This window comes from Macrosteles quadrilineatus, unplaced genomic scaffold (assembly GCF_028750875.1).
Source record: "Macrosteles quadrilineatus isolate MER2022 unplaced genomic scaffold, UCM_ALF_1.0 Scaffold_5__1_contigs__length_97177068, whole genome shotgun sequence".
Classification (NCBI taxonomy): domain Eukaryota; kingdom Metazoa; phylum Arthropoda; class Insecta; order Hemiptera; family Cicadellidae; genus Macrosteles; species Macrosteles quadrilineatus.
The window spans coordinates 20,132,764-20,153,401 of NW_026542598.1; the positions used below are offsets into that span (position 1 = coordinate 20,132,764).

The following is a 20,638-nucleotide window of genomic DNA, read 5'->3' on the forward strand; positions in this document are numbered from 1 at the left end:
CTTTATTGTTTAGGTGAAGAGGTAGAACATTATGGCTATGGTAGATGTGTAATACCATAGTATACAGTCAATTTAAAGAAGCAAATTTTATAAAACTTTGTCCTCCCCCATTGCAAACGTAAAGCTTGAGTATAACTGCAATAAGCAATTTAAACTTATATGCCAACCCCGTACGAAGGACGGGTACTCTGCTAGTGTTTAATAAATTACAATCCTCCATGTGTGACAGGTTTTCTTATGTGTTTGGGAAACCTTTAATTACAATTTAAATCAATAAAACTCCTGCGTTAAGTTTCGTTACATAAAACCCGAATAAAAAAGAACAACAATGTTGATTCAGTACATAAAATACAGTATTTAAGGAGAGAAAGGTGGAACGGTTTGGAAGGTGAAGGCAGGTGTAGAGAGTGGAGGAATGATAGCCCCATTTCCATACTTCACACCTTACAACAGATGTCACGACCCTACACCATTCGTTTAACCTTTATTGACTTTCCAAAGATAAAGCTTAAGCTTCTTCATTTGTTAGTCTGCCAATAAGAGAACCCGTGCTGTAGCTTATAAGTTGAAGTAGTAGAGATAATTGTTAAGTAAAATACGCGTATTTTAGATGTCTTTTGGAAACTCTTTGCGATCTTGGATTCAATTCGATCGATAAACTGTAGCTGGTGTCAAAAAAACATTTTTATGGGTAACGAACTATATTTTAGTTATACTGTGCTATTTTTTAAGCTGACTAAATTTAAAAATGAAAATTCTAGGGATTGTTTGTATTTGAAAGTTTGGACCGAAAATTCCTTTCACTCTTGTTTTGGTTCACTATTTGGGCCTTTTTTGGTCGTTTGAAGTTTAGCTGCATCTAAGATTTAGTCCTCCACTAAAGAGATAAGAATTTTATTTTTAATTTGCGCCATAGTTAAATGATGAATAAGAGCTAATAAATCAAATGGTTCAGTAACTATAAACTTGATATTTATATGTGAATGCTTTTCACCATTATTTCATGAAATTCAATATAATTTTCTACATTACTGAATATCATTTTCGACGAATTGGGATGGGTATACCTTAAAAGTATAAATATTGACATCCTTTTAAAACATATTTAAACATTCTGACACATCCTTTACACGCCATACAGGAGGCTACGATAAACATTTAATGGTGTTTTTTGTATCTTTGAGACTCATTGATAACATCTGATTCGTTTGTCTCATTCGTCAGATCATTCATTAAAGACGAATACATGATTAATATAAGAACAACTGATTTCCATTCCGATCGTAATGTAGGTGTACCATTGACTTTGGAGCCTTCTTTTTCAAACGAGTTTCATATCTAGTTATGATTACACTAATCGCAACTAAATTTCTTTATTTAGGGTCAAATTTAAATTGCAAACTTTTAGGGAATGGATATTAAAGAAAATTAACAGTTTGAAAATAAATTATTCTAATGCTGTAGCTATCTTAAAACTGGTAAAATAGTGAGGAATAAATGCACAATCTATAAGTACAGGAAATAAAAACCTCAAAATTACCTTTAGTTGATCAACAAGGGTAACCAATCTATTGCACTACGAGATCCTATAATCTAAAACAAGCGCGTGTACGGGCAAAATCTTTTTCGAATTGGTTTAAAATGGGGTATTTGGTAACGAAATATCAATTTAAGTTTGTCACAAGGCTGGGAAAAATCCAGTTTCCACCCTACAGCCCTTCAAAGTGCTCATGTTATCGTCAATACCTTTTTGTAGCTGTAGTTAACAGAAACAGCTGATCCAGGCAATTCTTATCGTCATAATTAGGTGAGTAGTAAGCAATAATCAAATCACGCAACGTATATTCTTCGATGAAATATATTTGCAACGAAATTTCTTGGCTTATTAAAGCAATGTGGTTTGAAATCACAGAACAGAAAACCTGAGATAACGTAGATGGACATACTGCAGTCAGCAAACTCTACAAGCCAGTAAGCAGAATACCACCAGTAATAAGTTGACTAGTACTTGGTCACAATAATTTACTGTGCTGTCCAGTAACGAACTTTCTAACCAACACCAACGAGTTACCCACCTTGTTAGGTTCTGGCGAACAAGTTACTACGTCGTTCCTATCTGATGAGACAGATGGTTTTATTGATTGGTTAAATATATGTGTTATTTGAGCATGCTTTGACTGCTAAAAAATACGGTTACATTTAAGGCATTTTTGATTATTTTAGCTGAAGTATCTCTTAACCTCTTAATCTCTTTACAAAAACAACGACGTATTTTATGTACATTTTTAAAGCTGAATATGAATACATGGTGAGTGTAGAATCCAGTGAGACGATCTGTATAGCTTTGTTAAAAATAAGATCAACTCTTAATAACTAGGACCGTATAATGAGAGCCCAATAATCAAGAACAGCTGGGTAAGGTTCTAAATAATCGAAAAGCTATTGACTTTTAACAGGATTGGACCGGTGGCCTTTTGATTGTTATGAGATGATTATAACCACTCAGTTTCCCAGCTGTGCAATTATCAAGGTTGGATTGAGTTTAGATGGTAATACTGATAAGGATCATTCTAATTATAACTCAATCAAGCTCAATAATCAAAATCAAGGACAGCTGGGTCATGTACCAAACCATCATCGTCTGGCTTTTCTCAGGATCGAACCATCGACCATCTCACTTCTCCTTATCGATAAGTTAAATCATCGATAAACATACTTATCACACCGATAAAATATATTTTTCCCGTCAAAGTCTCGTACCCAACAACAATACAGTGTTCCCGGTCATCGACATGTGTTGTTGCAGTTCCGCTTCGCTGCACTGAACGCTACAATCACGTGGTCTCGGACATGCGATTTGTTACGTAATTAAGTCACACAACTGTGAATTATGAGTAAAACTGTGGACAGGACATGCTCAGCTTTACTATGTACTATGTACTATGCTTGTACTTTATTGCTATATACTATATACTATGTAAACTAGGACATTTGAGGGAGATAGAATGACATTTCTTGAAAAAGCTGGGGAATTAAGCATTCTTGTCCTTCCCATCTAAATTGCAGTTTTAATTGTAGACCCAAGACATTGTGTCCTAAAATCAGTTTGACGTTTTGAAAACACGGTTAAAACGGTTAAAAACACGAAAAAGTATAAATTCACAGGCAAAATCAAACACACTATGACTAGGTACATTTTTGACTTACACCTTTTTGACTACCCTCCTTTTGACGCATCTATTTATCTTCTCGTCGCATTCATGTAGGTGAGTGAGGTGACGTATCCACAAACACGGTTTCGATCAAAGTCAGAGTTTGTAGTCTAAAGGAAATGTGATCCTGAAAGTGCGGTGGTCTTAACAGGGACGAGGGAACAATGTACGGGATTAAAGGTCCAACAATGAACAGCTCAACCCGGGATATCTCTCTACCACACACTGGGACTTTCCTTTGGTTTATTCCAATTAATTTTAATAACTTATTCGACGGTTGGTTTGATTTTGTAGAGTAGTAAAAGTGAGGTGGCGAGTCTATATTGAACTGTTTAACTGTTTATGGGATAATCTTTTGGTGTTATTTGAGGTTGTAGAGAATTAGGGTAATTAATTCCCTTTCATGCACGAATAGGACGAGTACCTACATATAGGGGGCGTATATTGTGTTAACTGTTTGTGTTACTTTATCGATTTCATTATAAAATTGTATGATGAATCGGTGGTTTCAATGAAGAAATTAAACAGCTTTGCTAATTGATGAACAATTGCAAACTAACAAAGTACTAGATACATTTGGAATAGGTTTTAGTTGCTAAACGAAAACATTGTGTCGATTTCAACACAGACAGAACTGTTTGGACTTACACTCAACCTATCACGTTAAAAGTGTGACAATTGACCAGTATAATAAAGAATATTTAATAAAATTAACAACACGACCATTAAATAGATAAACCAACGAACTATAACGTTAACACATAACCGGGTATCACCATGGTATTTTGTACAACCACGATGTTTATCAAACAAACATTAATTGATGCATTTCTCATTAAGGTACTCTTCACCACAAATTCGACCAGATAATTTAACTTGGGAGTGTAAACGTATAAACAATAAAGTGATTGTCCCAGCATGCAGTCCAGATAATCAATTTAGGCGTGTAATACCATAGTAATACACTGTAGAGCGGATTTAATCATGGAAGTAGGCCAGGGTACGTTGGACAAACTATAATTAGACGGGGGATGATGAAGTAGTAAATAATAAGAGGGACGTCCCCTGGGAGCCAAACTTGTGTAATAAGCAAACTCTTCCCTCACACACTCACTTTTACGAGGGAAATCTTGGCAGCCGATTCTCCTACATCGTGTTTGTAAAAGCCGAGCTAGGATCCTATATTGTGAGTGTTTGTAAAATAAAACAGGCTACAATCCACAGATAATTAATTAGGGGCTAGATACAGTACAATTGCATAGGTCAGTGGTTGGTAAGTACACCGTAAAGACTTGAGGCCTAGCTCAAACCATCGCTATAACTAGGTTTACTATATTTTTGCCTGTGTTTTAAAACAAACTCCTTATCACCGTAGCTAAGATTTGAGCTACGACATTCACAATTTCGTGATTCACTTTCATGTCTACGATTTGATTGACAAAACTATTAGGCCTACAGTTTAAATAATATGATTACGTACCTTTTGTCCATCTTCAGTCTTTAATTAGTCTGGGGTTACTAGTTTCGGGTACAGTTACCCATTTTTAAATCCACATCAAATTGGCCAATAAACCCGACAGAAGTCTTCGTGTTCAAAAAGGTACGTAACCTATCATATTATTCGTACATTAGTCTTGGTGGGGAAAAAATTGAAACTACAGTTTAAAATTAAGCATTCCTCCAGGAAGATTTGTGATTTCGTGGATTGTTATACTTTATTAATATATTTCATTGCAATACATGTTACCTGAATAGCTGGGGTGTTTACAGTCTTCACCAACCAGCAGGACACCAGTTAAATCCTGAGAAACACCAATTATCTTTATGATGGTTCATAACTGGAAGTACTGTAGTTGCCTTTGATCCTTGAGCTTTTAATAAGTAGCCTAAAGACATTAAGCTACACAATACTTCTCAAACTTAAATCCTTTATTCATATTTGGGTTAAACGCCTCTCTATCTTAATTAAATTGGATGATTTACACCAATTTACAGTTTAATGTCAAACGTAATCGTTTATCTACACGCATTTAGAACGACGTCTGGGAAGCGTAGTTCTAAGTGGGTGTTATTGGCCTTCTGGTATTCTGAATAATTCAAAATCTTGCGTCGGCTGCAACACTGCAGGAATACTGAACTGGTATACAACACGGTGTGTCGCATTTAAACACTTGGACCCAATAGCTTTCAAGCCAAGATCCAATGGAGACACTTATATAGCTTTTAAGACTAGTTCTTAAACAATAAGTATAATTTAAGTCCGAATAAAATGTGTATAGAACTATGCCTTCAATTTTTCGTTGGTAATTTGAAACAAAACTGAATCGTAATAACATATACTAGTTAATTACAGAGTTATAGGCGAAAATACGGAAGTGGTTTTCTCAAATATCCAACAAATAAACCAAGAAAGTAGAGTTTTTTGCTAGACTCTTTTTTGCGTTTGTAGTTTTAAGCACAACAACTTAACAATCAACAAGTATTTGGATTAATAAAAGATTGCCCCTATAAACTTACTGGAATCGAAACACTCCAAAAACTCCATTGCGCATAGGAATTTTTAACGGTGAAAAAAAAGGGACTATGCAGCAATACAAAGAAAATACTTTTTTATTTCATTGGATAAAAGTCCAATTCTTTGTTTGTCTTGTCAGGATTCTATACAACTGTTTAAGAAATTAAATATAGACTTTTGAATAAAGATTTTACAATTGACAACGTACCTACTACGTTGGCTTAACGGTTTGAAAATACAACATCAAACAATACATAGACAAATCTGGTTTTTAAAGACCCAGACGAGAATGAAAAAATGTTTCAAACTCTAAAAACAAGTTTGTGGAAAGATTCATCGGTTGCAACCAACCTTCTTTAGACACCTAAGTCCACCCAATAGTCGATAAGCGAATTTTAATTATAAAGTTGTATCAATAGGTAGAAGTTCTAAGAGGACTTAATAACTATAAAACCCGCTTGCATTTCCCTTCGAGATTCTAAGGAGACTAAATATAATCTCAGAGCTTTAGCCTTGGGGTGGTTTCTTTAAACTGGGCTATAGTCATTTGGCTCCTTTTGCTTGAATTAATTTCTTATCGTTTAAATACTGCCATTTAAATTGAAAGCTTCCATCACTTAAGTAAGAAGTCCGAACTGTTTCCAATACTGTAATAGCAGTCCAAAAAAATAAAAGTAAACAAACTATGTTGATAAATCATGTATCTATTTTTTTTTATATATAGGTGATATTGCCAAAAAACCATGCAATAAGAATCTAGTGATGAAGAATTTATCAAATAAAACAGTAGTAAAAATTAAATTAGACACGCAAACACATTTATGATCCTGATACATATCAACTTTAATGTACCGTAACTGTACAAGACGATAACAGTTTGGTAATGAAGATTTTATAGAATTGTTTCGATAAAATATAGGCCTACTACGTCAGGTAGGATCCATCCAATCCTCCGAACGATAAATGTAGTTCTGAGTTTTTTTTACCACAGCACTTTCCTTAGGCCGACATATCTATGTTTAAAATGTTTATATTTTTTATAATTTGTTCAATTCCTCCATGCCGATTTAAAGATGCTGGCTGTTAATTAAAAGATTATTGCGGAAGTTTTCCATCACGACTAGTAAAAACACAAATAGTTCACGTCGTTTTCGGATCTGAAATATAAACCCGTCCTCTGGTGAGACATGATATGATTGATATGGTTGTTTGAAACAACTAATGTTATGGCAAATTATAAGCTTTTCCTAAAAAATTATTAAAGATCAAACTAAAATACTTTATTTTTTTATGTGGGTCATCTGATTTCCAATTAGTAAAACATTTGAAGAAGTAGTTTTATACTGCACTAACATTTATCATAGAAGTTATATTAAAAAATTATGACAGTTTCTTGAACAATCACATTTGAAGGTTAAAAAAATTAGTTAATATTGCAGTTGTCAATTAACAGTGAACACAATTTATTATAAGTTTTCTTATCCAAGATATAGTTATACAGATTCAGATTCTTTATTGATCAACACAACTATGCAATAGATCGTGTCATGCAACATGCAATAAAATACAATACCTATTGTAATCGTTCCGTTCCAAGACGTTAAAAATGCATTTTCCGTAACGGTATCTATACAGTGTTATTACTTTTTACCAAATTTATAACAGGAAAATCTTTTTTACTAAATTTATTCAATTTATATTAGGAAAATGTATGGAAGTTTAGTAAGGGATTTAGTTAGGTTTACTATTTTTGGTATCTGAGTTAATACCAAATAAAATTTGTATACAAGAATAAATTTTGGAACAAACTGAAAACAAATGTAAATGATTTGTAATTTATATTTTATTTACTTTAAATAACTTTTTATATTTTTAAATGCCTTTTTTCTCACATTGCCTCTCAAAATTTGTGCATACAACATAATATTTTACAGAAATAAGTAGATAAGATTTAAAGCATAAACTGCGGCTTAAAACTGAAACTAATGAAGCTAGACGCTATTAAAATGTTAATTTATGGTTTAATAAATAACAATCAATCTAAACCAACACATTTGCGTAAATTATAACATTTCTTTGGCGCCCATATTTTACGATTTTTTAATACCCAAAATATTAGAGTACTCGTTCAAAATTCGCCTACCTAATTAATGCAAGGATCAAATGATGTTGATAGTAATTCAGACTTCTTATCAAGGTCAGGGTTACAAAGTTCACTTGTACACAAATTCGTTTACACTGTTATCTGTTTAAGAGTCAACAAACCTTTATATTGAAACTCAATTATCTTGGAATAAGTTTACTTGCGATACAGGTGACTAAGCCTTGCCTTAGTCATAATCTGAGAGTAATTTGATTACATTACTTAGGTTTGCATCAATTGTTCATTCTAAGAATATCCTTGCTAAATTGGTCGTGGTTTGTATATCGTTATTATCAATTTATACAAAAATTAGGGAAGCATATTTTTCATCACGTTTCACTGACCTTCTCAATCAACAAAAAGTAATAAAGTAATATTTGGCATTTGAAATGTAATTAGTACTATTTATAACATTTAACAGCACATCAATAAAACGGAACAATCAACTATCACAAGGATAGAGTGGATAATGTCAAATTACCATTACCACCTAGATGCGTATTTTAAACTGCATACGAATCCAAGATGAGTGTTTAATGGAAAGCCATTTTTTAGCTTTGTTACTGATTAAGATGACCTGCTCCTTTTGTCAGGACAATAAAATATAGTATTAATATAATTGGTTAGAAACCCGATCAAGGAAAGTTGGAAAGTTCCAAACCATTTAAAGCTATTTTGGTTCTTTACAAAATAAAAACGTCAATCATAATCAAAACTCACATTTTTGTTAAACATTAGGCCTATTATTAGGCTAAACACTTTAAATTGTCCATATCCCGGAGTAAGGAGAAGTTACGAACTACGAAAGGCATTTTGATTATTCATCGTGGACACAATAAAACTACTGACCTTAAAAGCCATTGACTTTTCTCAGGGTCTAACTGGCGAAAATCTGATTATTTGGCAATGTTGTTAGAACCACCAAAAATGTTGTTTTCCTCGCCTAAATCTCATTGTCAACGTATATTTTGAGCTTAGGTTATAAACTTTTAATATTGTACCTTAACACAATCTCCGATCCTAGATAAAATTTCGTGTTTTAATTTGATAAATACACAACATTTTTTTCTATTACAACCTATATTGTTAATATGACATGTGACATTGTTCATATGATAAAACACGTAATTTTATCTAGGATTGGAGATTGTAATCGGCAACAGAGGATTACTTTTTAGAGGATGTTAAGAAAGGACCTTGCTTGAGGTCCTAATCTTCTAAATAAAGAAGTGTCTTCATTGTAAACAATCTACAAGTATCCCATATGCTAGAGACCAAAAAAGCTACTAACTCCGAAAAAAGTATTTCGATCATCTATAGTGGACACACACATTGTTGACAATCCACTTTCAGCAACCAGGAAGTCCTATTACACAACATAACCACTTTCACTGACCTGGAGTCGAACTTGGTGCCGTCCTGGAGCGTGCCCGTGTAGTGCATCGTCAACATGTCTCCGTTCTTGGTCTTGACGTCGCAAACCTCCGGCTCGAACGTCTTGTCTATCTTGAGTTCCTTGGCGAACACGACGACCAGCGTCGCGACGACGACACACAACGAGAGAGAGCGGGACATGTTTACAGCACGGGCGTCGCGGCAATACTGAGAGAAGCGACTGCCACGCGGCTCTGACGCGGCCACCGCGTCGTTGTCTGATTGGTCACTTTCACCTCCGCACGCACACACACGCGCACAATCTTCGATGACCTCCACCTCATCCATCGCACCACGGGAGAAAACTTCTAAGTCAGCATCCTACGGGAAACTGGAGTGTGGAATGACATGTCATTTGATCAAAGCTTTTCAAAATCGCTATAAAATGTTTTTTGAATATAATTAATTTGACTTATATTGTATGTTACGTCGCCAACAAGGAGCGGTTCAAATCCTATTACTATTTAACTCCGAAATTTCGTTAGACAACATCGTCAATTGATAGACCAGTGCAAATAGTTGCATCGGCTCTGCTTGGTATCGAACCACCAAACTTCTGATTCGAAGGCGAACAGAGCCACTGTTAGGATACTCAGCATTAACTATAAATGTGACTTATAAAAATGTATAAACAAGTCCTACATTCTTTTAGAGAAAGAACTAATAAGAGTATATTAATAATGTCTCGACTCCATATTGATTTGACATCACAAGTACACTGTTGTGTCACCACATAAAGTGACAAAATAGCTTTTACCATTGACTTTGATTAGTGCAAGTGCAGTATATATATACTTCTCACCGTCTTGTGAAGCCTGAATTAGATCGCTGTGTTGTATTAGATACTTTGAAAATTGGATAGACAACAATGAGAAAGTAGTAAAAAAACGCTCACTTATATACATGACGGAATTTAAAATTTTCTTATGCTGATCCATAAAGAAAGATAATAAATGATAGATGACATCGGTACTCCTCATAGATTTTAACAAAATATGATAAACACGGCATATCAAACATGCCGTTGTCAAACGTACTTTTGTTTTACATTAAAGCGAATTTTCCGTAATCTTTTAATTGATTTGGAAAAGCGACAAAGGATCGTTTCAAAATAAACTTTGTTTATATGGAACAAACATTTAGGAGTGCCTTAGGCGATGAAGGTTCTAAAAACAAGCTGAACGAGTCGATGAACGATGATTAGTTTGTAACGAATTAGTTGACGAATTTGGGTTTTAAAACCTTAAAATAGCTCATAATTTTATGAGATCGATAGTTTATTATTATTTCATTGCAACTGTTTGTCTTATACCGATTTGCCAAAACTTGTTTAAGTACGGTATGTACAAAACAGAAGAAATAGGAATTTTGTAAATTGAATCCTTCTTCTCATCCTTCTCCTACATCATGCTTTATCTTAAGTCAATGTTTTCATAAATGTGGTTTATCTAATTAATTCTTTGTGAGTTTTAACGCAATAGGAATCGTTTGCACATGCGTTACGAGAACGAACCAGACCAAATTGGGTTGTTAGTGTCTAACAACCATATTTTCTGGTTAGCATATTCTGGTTTAGCCAAATTTGAAATGGAATCATGATCCAAAATATATTCTGCTTTGTTTTAAACCAACAACATTCAGATTTAAATGCAAGCGTAAACCACTCGACTGCTAGACAACGCTGCACAATCTATGTTGTTGAAGTGTTGTATGTGGTTTTAGAGGAATTTGAAACTGTCAATAGGATAATGATTGAAATGTGTCCTGAACCAATTTTCATAAAATTGTTTTCCCGAAAAAAAACCTTGGATACAAATTTTTATACGAGTTGGAGAATGAGAAAACTGTGTACGTTGTCAAGTCTACTTATGTTGCATTTGGATTTACAACAGTGACGCTTATACGGAACACATTTGTATCGGTATTTCTTTGTTAGTTTTATACTGTATAGTGTATAGGCCTATACATGAAAACTCAACTGGTCATTATGAATTTGTCATCGATATACAATTAGTCCTATGTGTTTGTGTTATTTGTTTGCATCCGAAGTTATAGTGGTGTTTTTTTTTAACCAACAGCTAAGTTTAAATTTTCAATTATTGATTGCTCGGTTGGAACAATACTCTCAATTAAAAGACAAATATCTCTGACTATAAAAAAAATTGACAAGAATGTTTACTATGCGAAAGTAATGTTTACTATTTTTTTTTTGCCGACGTAAACAAACAAAGATTTGTTATTGTTTTGTCAAATATTTTAATTTTCAACTACCAAAACTGTACAACCAATTTAAATATTAATTTTTAATTGAAGGCATAATGCATAACCTAAAAATGCTATGAGTTTTGTCATGTTCCTAATTGTAATGAAGAAACATCCAATATCTGTTTTAATTAAGAAAATAATTAGTCTTTGTAGTGTAGCGAAAAGTAACGTTCAAAACACGAGTGAAAGTGGGTCTTTACATATTCTCGACCATTTAAAGAGCTCGATAAATCTCGCACTTCAAACATGGCCTCAAAATGTAACGACTCACTTAATACTCTTGTTAAGAATTATACTATTACATATGTTAATATAATGTGCAAGGTTTGAGTAAAAAATCTATAAAACAATGGATTATAACAAATTACTGTAAATATCTGCATAATTAGATTGTAACAATATCACTATGACCAACTATTGTACAAGTGATGGGTTGTCGAGACAACAATGCATTCACTCGGGGATGTGACATACATAGATACTGTATAACTACTGTAGTACCTCATACTACACTGTTTAGTTACATAGTTACCAGTTTCATTAATCACTAGTGTACCTGTTGCTCGAATTCGAGCAATTGCGAAGTACAGGCGTTATTTTAAAACAAATAACAGTAATAATTTCCGACGACCTTAAAAGAGTCGACTCAACAATTATGGAAATACTCACGATGTACAAAAAACTTCGATAAAATCAACATTTCTTTTAAATACCTAGGTACCTTATCATTTTTCAAAAGCTGGTTTTTAGTGATTTCTACAAAATTTTCCCCACTCATAGCCACATTAGATTGTCCATAATAACGATTATAAATCCTATAAAAACATTATTTCCATTTCTTCTCCTTGGTGGTGTTCCATGAATTTCCTATATTTCCATAGTTTACAAATTTGCTCTTTCAATGCTTACTCAAGAAGTGCAGTACAGTGTTAATTCAGTTTTCTTTTTAGTGTATCAAATTGTCCAGGCTTTCTCGCTTTTTTCCATTGTAATATTTACGCCAACCCTTCAGTTTTCTTTTTAGTGTATCAAATTGCCCAGGCTTTCTCGCTTTTTTCCATTGTAATATTTACGCCAACCCAAATTCAAATAGTAAATTTTTCATTTCAACTGTCAGTAAAATGTTTGTAGCAGACGTTTTCATTGCAGCTAAAAAACTTAACAGCACTTACATTATCCAGCTGATCATAATGTAAACAATCATCAATCCAACAACGTTGATATTTATTCTCAAACCGGCTACGTCTACTTTGTATAGTTCTATGTATGGCCAAAGGCATAAACAAATGTTGAGGCAGTTTGCTGTTGGTCTCAAATTGATCTGTCAATTGTAACACTTTCCCATCCAACATTACGGGAGATGAGTTGTGCGTATAATATGAGGCTTTCCTCTCAACATCATTCCTCTCTCTGAGATGAGAGGTTCGCAGATTTCTACCTCTCATGGACACTTCAATTTAGATTACAAAAGGTCAATCCACTTTCGCTGCATTCCACTTCGCAAATTGAAGTACTATTGTTGATCACAATTGTACGCGTGCTGGAAATTCAGTGTTTCATTACGGCGCTTAGTTAATTTTGACTGTCGCTTGACGCTTGAAATAGAGTATAATGGAGAGTATCAATGTTTTGATCGGTTTTGATAGAGTATAAATATTTTCTAGTTTCTTAATGAGTGTATTCTTATTATTATGTGGATGTTGATAAAAGTAGGCATTCTAATTCTCATATTATGTTGAGCCACTGATTGAATGTGCTGATGTCTATGTATGTTTCTTTCGTATATGCACACACTATCTAACTAAAGTCCTCATAAGCTATCTTTGAAATAATGATAAACATCAAAGCTTGTTTGAATCCAATGCTGTATTATTGATTCATTCACTGGTTGACAACGAGGGGTGTACTCAGTGAGGGTAGATGTTGTAATAATTGGTTTCACCTGTTGATTACATTGGTCCCTACAGAGTTCTGTTAACAGCTGACTGTGAGAAACTTGGGTTCGCGAGTTGTTAAATTAGTTGAAACGGTCAGGTTAGAAAAATTATTACCTAATGGAAATTACTGTAAAAACTAATTTGTAAAAACGCCTTTTTGTTTTTGAAGATTTATATTTCCAGGCATAACTATTTTTCGTCATACTGCAGCAAAAACAGCCGTTTACAATGCATGCGTTGCGGGTCTAAAGTAGCATTTTTACTCTCTAGGTTTAGAAACCCCGTTTTCAGTCCCTAGGGAGTAAAAATTAGCTGTTGTCAACTCAGTTGTAAATGTCGTTTGTAAACAATTGCATGCATCGGAAGTATGTATAGATTGTTTAATAGATTGCAGTCCATTGTTAAATGCCTTGTCTTATAGTCGAGTTAAATAAATCGACATATCGATAGAATTATGTACACTACAATCGTATAGGCGAAACCATGCGAATCACTTACTAAACAGCTGCTTGGAAAACATGTTATTGTAAAAGTAATTTTGAGAGGGGTTTTGGATGAAAACGATTTTAGTTTTGTATCATAGTTTGTTCAAATAATGGTGCAATATGACGAAAAATATAGTTCATCACACGTGCAAAAAGTGTCTTTTCAACACTCGCTCATTTTCCGACCTCGGCTTCGCGTCGATCTCAAAACTTTGAGCTCTGGTCAAAAGGAGTCACTTTAGACCCTAGTGATGAAATATACTATTATTATAGGGTTAAATGAATTGGCATTTATTTTGAAGCATTTTTAACTACACTAATTTTTGGGATTAATCTAACATATCAAAATGGTGTATGTCTTCTTTATTTACATAACTTTTACTATAGAACATAATAAATTTATAGATTTAGGGTCACTAGAAAACGGAAATAGTTTCCTTACCTCCCGAAAAGTAGTGTAGTTAATACACTAGCAATAAGAAATCTTAATTATTTTACACAATCAAATTATTTAAGTTTGGTAGATTAAAAAATCAAGAAGAAAAAATTTAAAAAGCTTAAGCTTAAAAAGTTAAAACAAGCTGTATGACTTACAACAAAGAAGTATGAAGAAATTAATCTCTTTGGAGAACGAAAACATTACATACATGTTCAAGGATATACAGAGAAAACTGCTGACAAAAACTGGTGCCAAATTAGACTAGTAATGCAATTAAAAAATATTAAATGCAATTAGAAGTAATTAATTAGACTCGATGCTCAAGGAAAATAATGTACGTTTTAGAATCACCTAAAATGTTTTACATCAGAGACTATCAGAAATTTGTTTGTAACGTAACTAGTTTAAAACTTTCAAAGGGAAATAAGAAAACTAAAGAACTAGATCAGCTAAAAACTAACTAAAGTAAAACCATGCCCTTATTTTATTCAGATTTCATCAGCACAGATAAAGTTTTATAAAGTTGAAGTTTTCTATTCCAACAAATCTTTTATCACGCTTATATGATAAGATGATATTTTAATATTTCCAATATTAGCGAATTTCCCTATAGGGAAGTAGCTAATAGGTGCCGTAGGTGGCACGGTAAGACTTAGGCCCGGGACCGATTTACTTTTTCATTTTGGTGTCCCCAGAGGCTAAAAACACCATTCGTTCAAATTTTTATATACGCGATAACTCGAGTATTTTTTGTCCGATTTTGATGAAATTTGGTTTAAAGGTGTAAGGCGGGGTAAATTTGATTGAGTTCGCGAACCAGCATGATCGGACCATGGCAACGGGGTTTTACGGGAGGTTTTATGGGGTAAAAAATTGTTTTTCTCATTTTTGACCCTCAAAACACAAAATTTCCCAAATTCTCTCTAGACGTTTTTAAAGAGCTTTAAAAAAACTAATAATTTAGTATACCAAAGTGTTTTTTTACGGTTATTGGTAACGGTTATTGGTAAAATTCAAAAAATTGTAAATTTAAAATTCCCATTTTATTCTTATGGAGAATATTGTAAACTGTTGTATTTTGCTTGTTTGTGGATATATTTTGAGCAAACTGGTCAAATTTCAAATTTATTTATTTTATACTAAGCTATTAATATTTTACTAAAATCCAGTCTTTATTAGTTTCCTTGTAGCAGCAAACCTAGGTACTCGTTAAACCTAATGTTATTTAAATAAATTTAATTGAAAACCAATTCAGACAAATGGAAATTCGCTTAGTCGGCAGGTTTGCTGCGGCGGGGGTATTTAATGTTATAGATAGCGAATTTTATTTTTTAAATCTTTTAATGAAAACGTGGAGCCTACCTACTCAAACTTTATAAGATTACCAACATGATACCATAACTTGTTCAAGCCTTTGTGTGCATTGGACAAAGGACCCCTGTTGTTTTTAATTTTACCATGGAAACCTTTGTATTTAAATACTAACCCGAGTTAAGTGTTTTATAAACATTCTTTGTGTATCTTCCACATTGTACATTAGGCCTATTAAGGATACCTTAGGGAATTTAGCTGAGATACAAAAGTTTAGTAAATCGCGGGATTAATGTGTGTTCGAACCACATTAGAAAATTAAAACTGTGGGAAAATTGAAGCACCCATATATTTTTTTTTTCTAAACAGCATTAACATAGTGCAAACACATGACCATCAAACAGCAATAAATACTGAAAAGCTAAGTAATAGACCCTTAAAATTCAATGAGGACAAACTCTATTTCATAAAATGAGAAGGTTGCATCCATTGTTATGGGTTTCCTTCATGAAATAGTACTGTACTATTACTATATAGGAATGAAATAGTAGGAATGAAATAGTACTATACTCATATAGTACAAACCCTCTATATAGGTTATAGAGGATGGGAAATCTACTAAGGAGTATGTTTTATCTAACATTACCTAACATTATATTGGTTCATATTACTTTTTCACACGGTAAAAAATACAGTAAAAATACGTATAATAACACTTGAAAGAGATTAACAGTTAAGCGGTCAATTCGATTGGAGTGTTCAATCGAAATGGAGCCCCCTTTACCATCTTTTGCATACATAATTTTTACCTTCTTATTTAAAAGTATAAGTGTAAATATAGGTTTCAAGAGTAAATAAACTTATTTTTATTTACTTTTCGTAATAACACGTTCAATGCTGATCAAAAGATTGTTGGGAAAATATAACCCTCAGCATTTAATAGATCGTTGATTGGTGTGTTGGTGTGACTGGATTGGTCGTTAATACGTTACCTAATATTTAAGTTGACATGAATTATAACTGGCGCGAGGCCATAACATTTTCACATGAGAAGAAAGTAAAATTTCACGAGGAAGGAAAGATGCCAGAAACCTCAATGACTCACTAGGTTTCGCTGGAAAGCGTCTACCAATGCAAAATCAACACTAAAATGAGAGGTTTTGTTATACAATCCCAAATTTTACATAGTTTCGATTTTATAGTTGTTCAAGATGTTTTTGCACAAACAAATAAGTTAATATGAACCAATCAATATAATGTGGTAATAAGTATTTATTTCGTTGCATTCACGAACTAAAGCCTAGTACAGAAGTATTTCATAGCATTGCATGCAACATCCTTATTTTATGAGGTTAATTGATTAATGGATGACGTTCACAAAAATATATAAATATACCTCGCCGAGAGATCTTTTTTTTTTGTTTTCTGAGAAGTGAATAGACTAATGTGGGATCTGAACCACTGAGTTGCATTTTCACAGCTGAAAGTTACTGTATTTGTGATTGTCGAATTTGGACGAGAGCCTCTATTACAAAGTATCACGCTCTAACCACATTATCAATTCATTGAATCCATTTATTGTTAATAGAGGTCGCCCAGTGGTCGGAAACTCGACCTAAAATATCTCGTGTACAGACTTCTCTATTTCACCCCCACGCTGTATATAAAACATGTGATTGGAATTTCCACCATTTGTTTGGATTTTCTGTTTATATTTTGTTGTTATTTCGTCACCAACATGGCAACCCATAAGACCCATGTAATTTTTTTGGAATTTTAAATTCATTTTTTGTTTTCATTTTTGAACCTATTTTTTTAATTTATAAAGGGATTTTACACACCTACAGGAAAATATATTTTTACCAGTATGCATAGATTTTCCCTACGACGCACACGAGCTGAGAAAAAATGGTTTTAAAGAAACATGCTTGCCTATATATAGTCCAATCAGAAGTTGCTTAGCTATGCAGCTCTTGATGTTACGTTAATTGTCATGTGTATCAGTAGGTTATGGTAAAATAAAGTAAGGTCCCTCAAGTTGAGATCGATAGATTCTACGTGAACCTCGTGTAGGTATTTATGTAGAAGCACTATATAATTACAATCCACCAATATCGTGTCCTTTAAATGAAAGCATTGTTGAACACTTGGTCCAGGAATGCAATTGCCAGCATTTGCCGCCAATATAGCCTGCGGTCCGTGTGATGATTGGTCAGTGTGGCGGCGATCGAACTTTTTGGCGCGAAAATTGCCGGACATTATAACATTGATGACGTTTCTAGTGTAAGTACTAATCACACGTAATTTATGTTACTATGTTTGCGTGTTTCTAACAAATTTCATATTGTAGGTACACTATAGTAAACAAAATGCATGTGAGGATATGGATATTGTGTAATTATTTTTTTTGAGTTGATATTTTATACTATGGTACCGATTCGCTTAGTTGTCTGTGTGTGAGGTAGGATCGCAATATGCTTAGAATGTTGTCTTTATCGTCTTTGCAGTGAAAATAAACATGAAAGTTTTACGTTCTTTCACAAGAATAGTTTTGCATTCCAGAAGAACACTACTTTCACCTTATCTTTTTTCTTTAGATGTAAACAACCATAAGAGAACATTTGAAATAACTTGTAAAATGAAGTTAAGAGGGTTTACACAAAAGAGACAAACTGATAGCGACAAGCCATTCCCAGGGGTTTGAAACGCTTTCTCTTGACATTGTGTGCGTCGTTTCCATGTAGAGGTTATACCATTTATACGACAGCAATGGAACATACCCACTTACATTTTCTGTACATCGCAGTTAACTTTAAATACTTAACTGTAATCTATAGAGACCATTATGACATTTGAACTGTGTTGGTAAATTTATATTGAATATAGTTGGTAGCTATTTCTAAAATTTGAGTTGCTCTAACAGAAAGGAGTAACGACTTTAAATTTGACTAGAGGTCATCTAGTGGTCGAAAGCTCGACCAAAAATATTTAATGTACAGACTTCTCTATTTTCGCCCTACGCTGTAAATAAAACATGTGATTGGAATTACTTCCATTTGTTTTGATTTTCTGTTTATATTTAGTTGTTGTTTCGTCACCAGCATGGCAACCTATAAGGTACACGTTCATTTTTTAAATATTTTTAATTCATTTTTTTCTTATTTTTGAGTTTGTGTTAATTTATGAAGGGATTTTCTTAAAAACTAGATCCACCGATCCACCCCATATAGCTAAACAGCATTTTTTATTTGATGAAATAGGTTGAGTGGGGCTGCAAAATCAAAACATAGCTGAATGAAATTTGCGATTGCATAAATACCGGGTCTTCATCAAGGGCTCACAGAAAATTAGTTCAGAGGGGTAAACCGTCTTGTTCCTGATGTCAAAGAATAGGCCTTCTTCTGCAGACAGATTTAATACAAAAAGCTTGTAAATATATTTTTGGACCTTCTAGAAGCCGGATATAGCTTTTAAACACGTTTATACCGTATTAAACATTCTTTATGAGGATTTTGAAGTAATCAAAACTACGTGCAATTCAATATCAATACTATATTAAACAAGAAAATGAACACGTTTTAAATATAAAAAAATGCAGGGAAAATTTATACTTTTTCGCTTTTACGATCCAATTTGTTTAATTCAATTTTGTCCTTTGAAGACACATTACAATTTAACAAATTGTTATTTTTAAATACACTATACTCGTAGGTTATCAGATTCATTCCAATAGTAAACGCAATAATGGTTTCTGCAAGTTCTTCTTCTGAATGTGTGTCTATGTACTGTGGAAATGTGCAACCCACTAATATTATTTCGAAATACCGAAACCTTTCTGATGGGCGATTTTTCTAAAATAACTGATCATTTAATCGAGGTTCCATTTAACTCGTTTACATCCAAACTCTTTTTTTCTTTTGATTATTATGTCACATAATTTGATTATGAGAATAAATAAACTACACGGATATATTTTGGACACAATAAGCTGCCTAAAACCTTACGAAACTTGGTAATTTTTAAATTAAATTTTTAACAGAAGAGGACGGCTTCGCCTGCAGCTGCCCTTGGTCTATGGAATAGACCACGGAAGTCCATCACGGTATCCACTATCAGCACTAGACCATGCGTACCCTTACCATGGTAAATTGAAAATTATATTTACCAATTTAACACAATAGGTTATAGTGAGGTCATGCTATTATAATGAATTTGTTGTGTTACCGGGTGCGTAACTTCAGGTCAGAAGTCCTGGGTTCAAATGGCGCCAATCAACAATAATTGTTGCTTTTAGTCATGTAAATATGATGTGGTGTCCATCGATGGTGGCAAGCTTAAGCTGTAGATGTATACTGTAACCTCTATAGAAAAGGTAGGTTTCTCATGTGAGCAGAACCCAGACTATAGAATACTCAATACTGTAATGGTTTACTCTATAGTCTGTGGCAGAACCTTCATTGTAGGTCTTAACTAAAAGCTAAAAGACATTTTTTTTGATGGACTTAAATCGTGAGGTTCCACAAAAGTGAGGTAGAACTGTGCTCGGTTGTTGTCATTTGTTTAGCTCTAAGTTGACATACCGAAGCCTACATAGGTAAATGGAGACATGACAACAGCTACATAAATAACAAGGACTTTACTTTCCCTTGTACCGCGTCGCGTCTTCCCATCTTTTATTTATTCACTGGAAATCATCGAATACAACTTCGGTAATAACGTTTTGTAAAAGGATCGATGTGTTATGGTTAGCAACTATATTACCTAATATAATATAGAAGAAATGACCTTCAAAGAAGAAATCAACCTTCTAAAGATTAAAACATGTATGCCCTCTAATGAAAACACATTTCAGTTAGTGTTTAGTATATTAACCTCCGTATTTCCTATTGGTATTATT

At 33.5% G+C, this 20,638-nt stretch overlaps 1 protein-coding gene across 1 annotated transcript in view; it reads right to left on the bottom strand.

The window, feature by feature from the left end:
* The window catches only part of LOC128995255 (uncharacterized), a 30,102-nt gene extending 20,626 nt beyond the window's left edge, over positions 1 to 9,476 (bottom strand). The window contains exon 1 of the mRNA XM_054420210.1: positions 9,267 to 9,476. Within this exon, the coding sequence (XP_054276185.1) occupies positions 9,267 to 9,445 (179 nt within the window). The 5' untranslated portion in view covers positions 9,446 to 9,476. The remainder of the gene's footprint in view (positions 1 to 9,266) is intronic.
* Between the last annotated feature and the right edge of the window lie 11,162 nt (positions 9,477 to 20,638).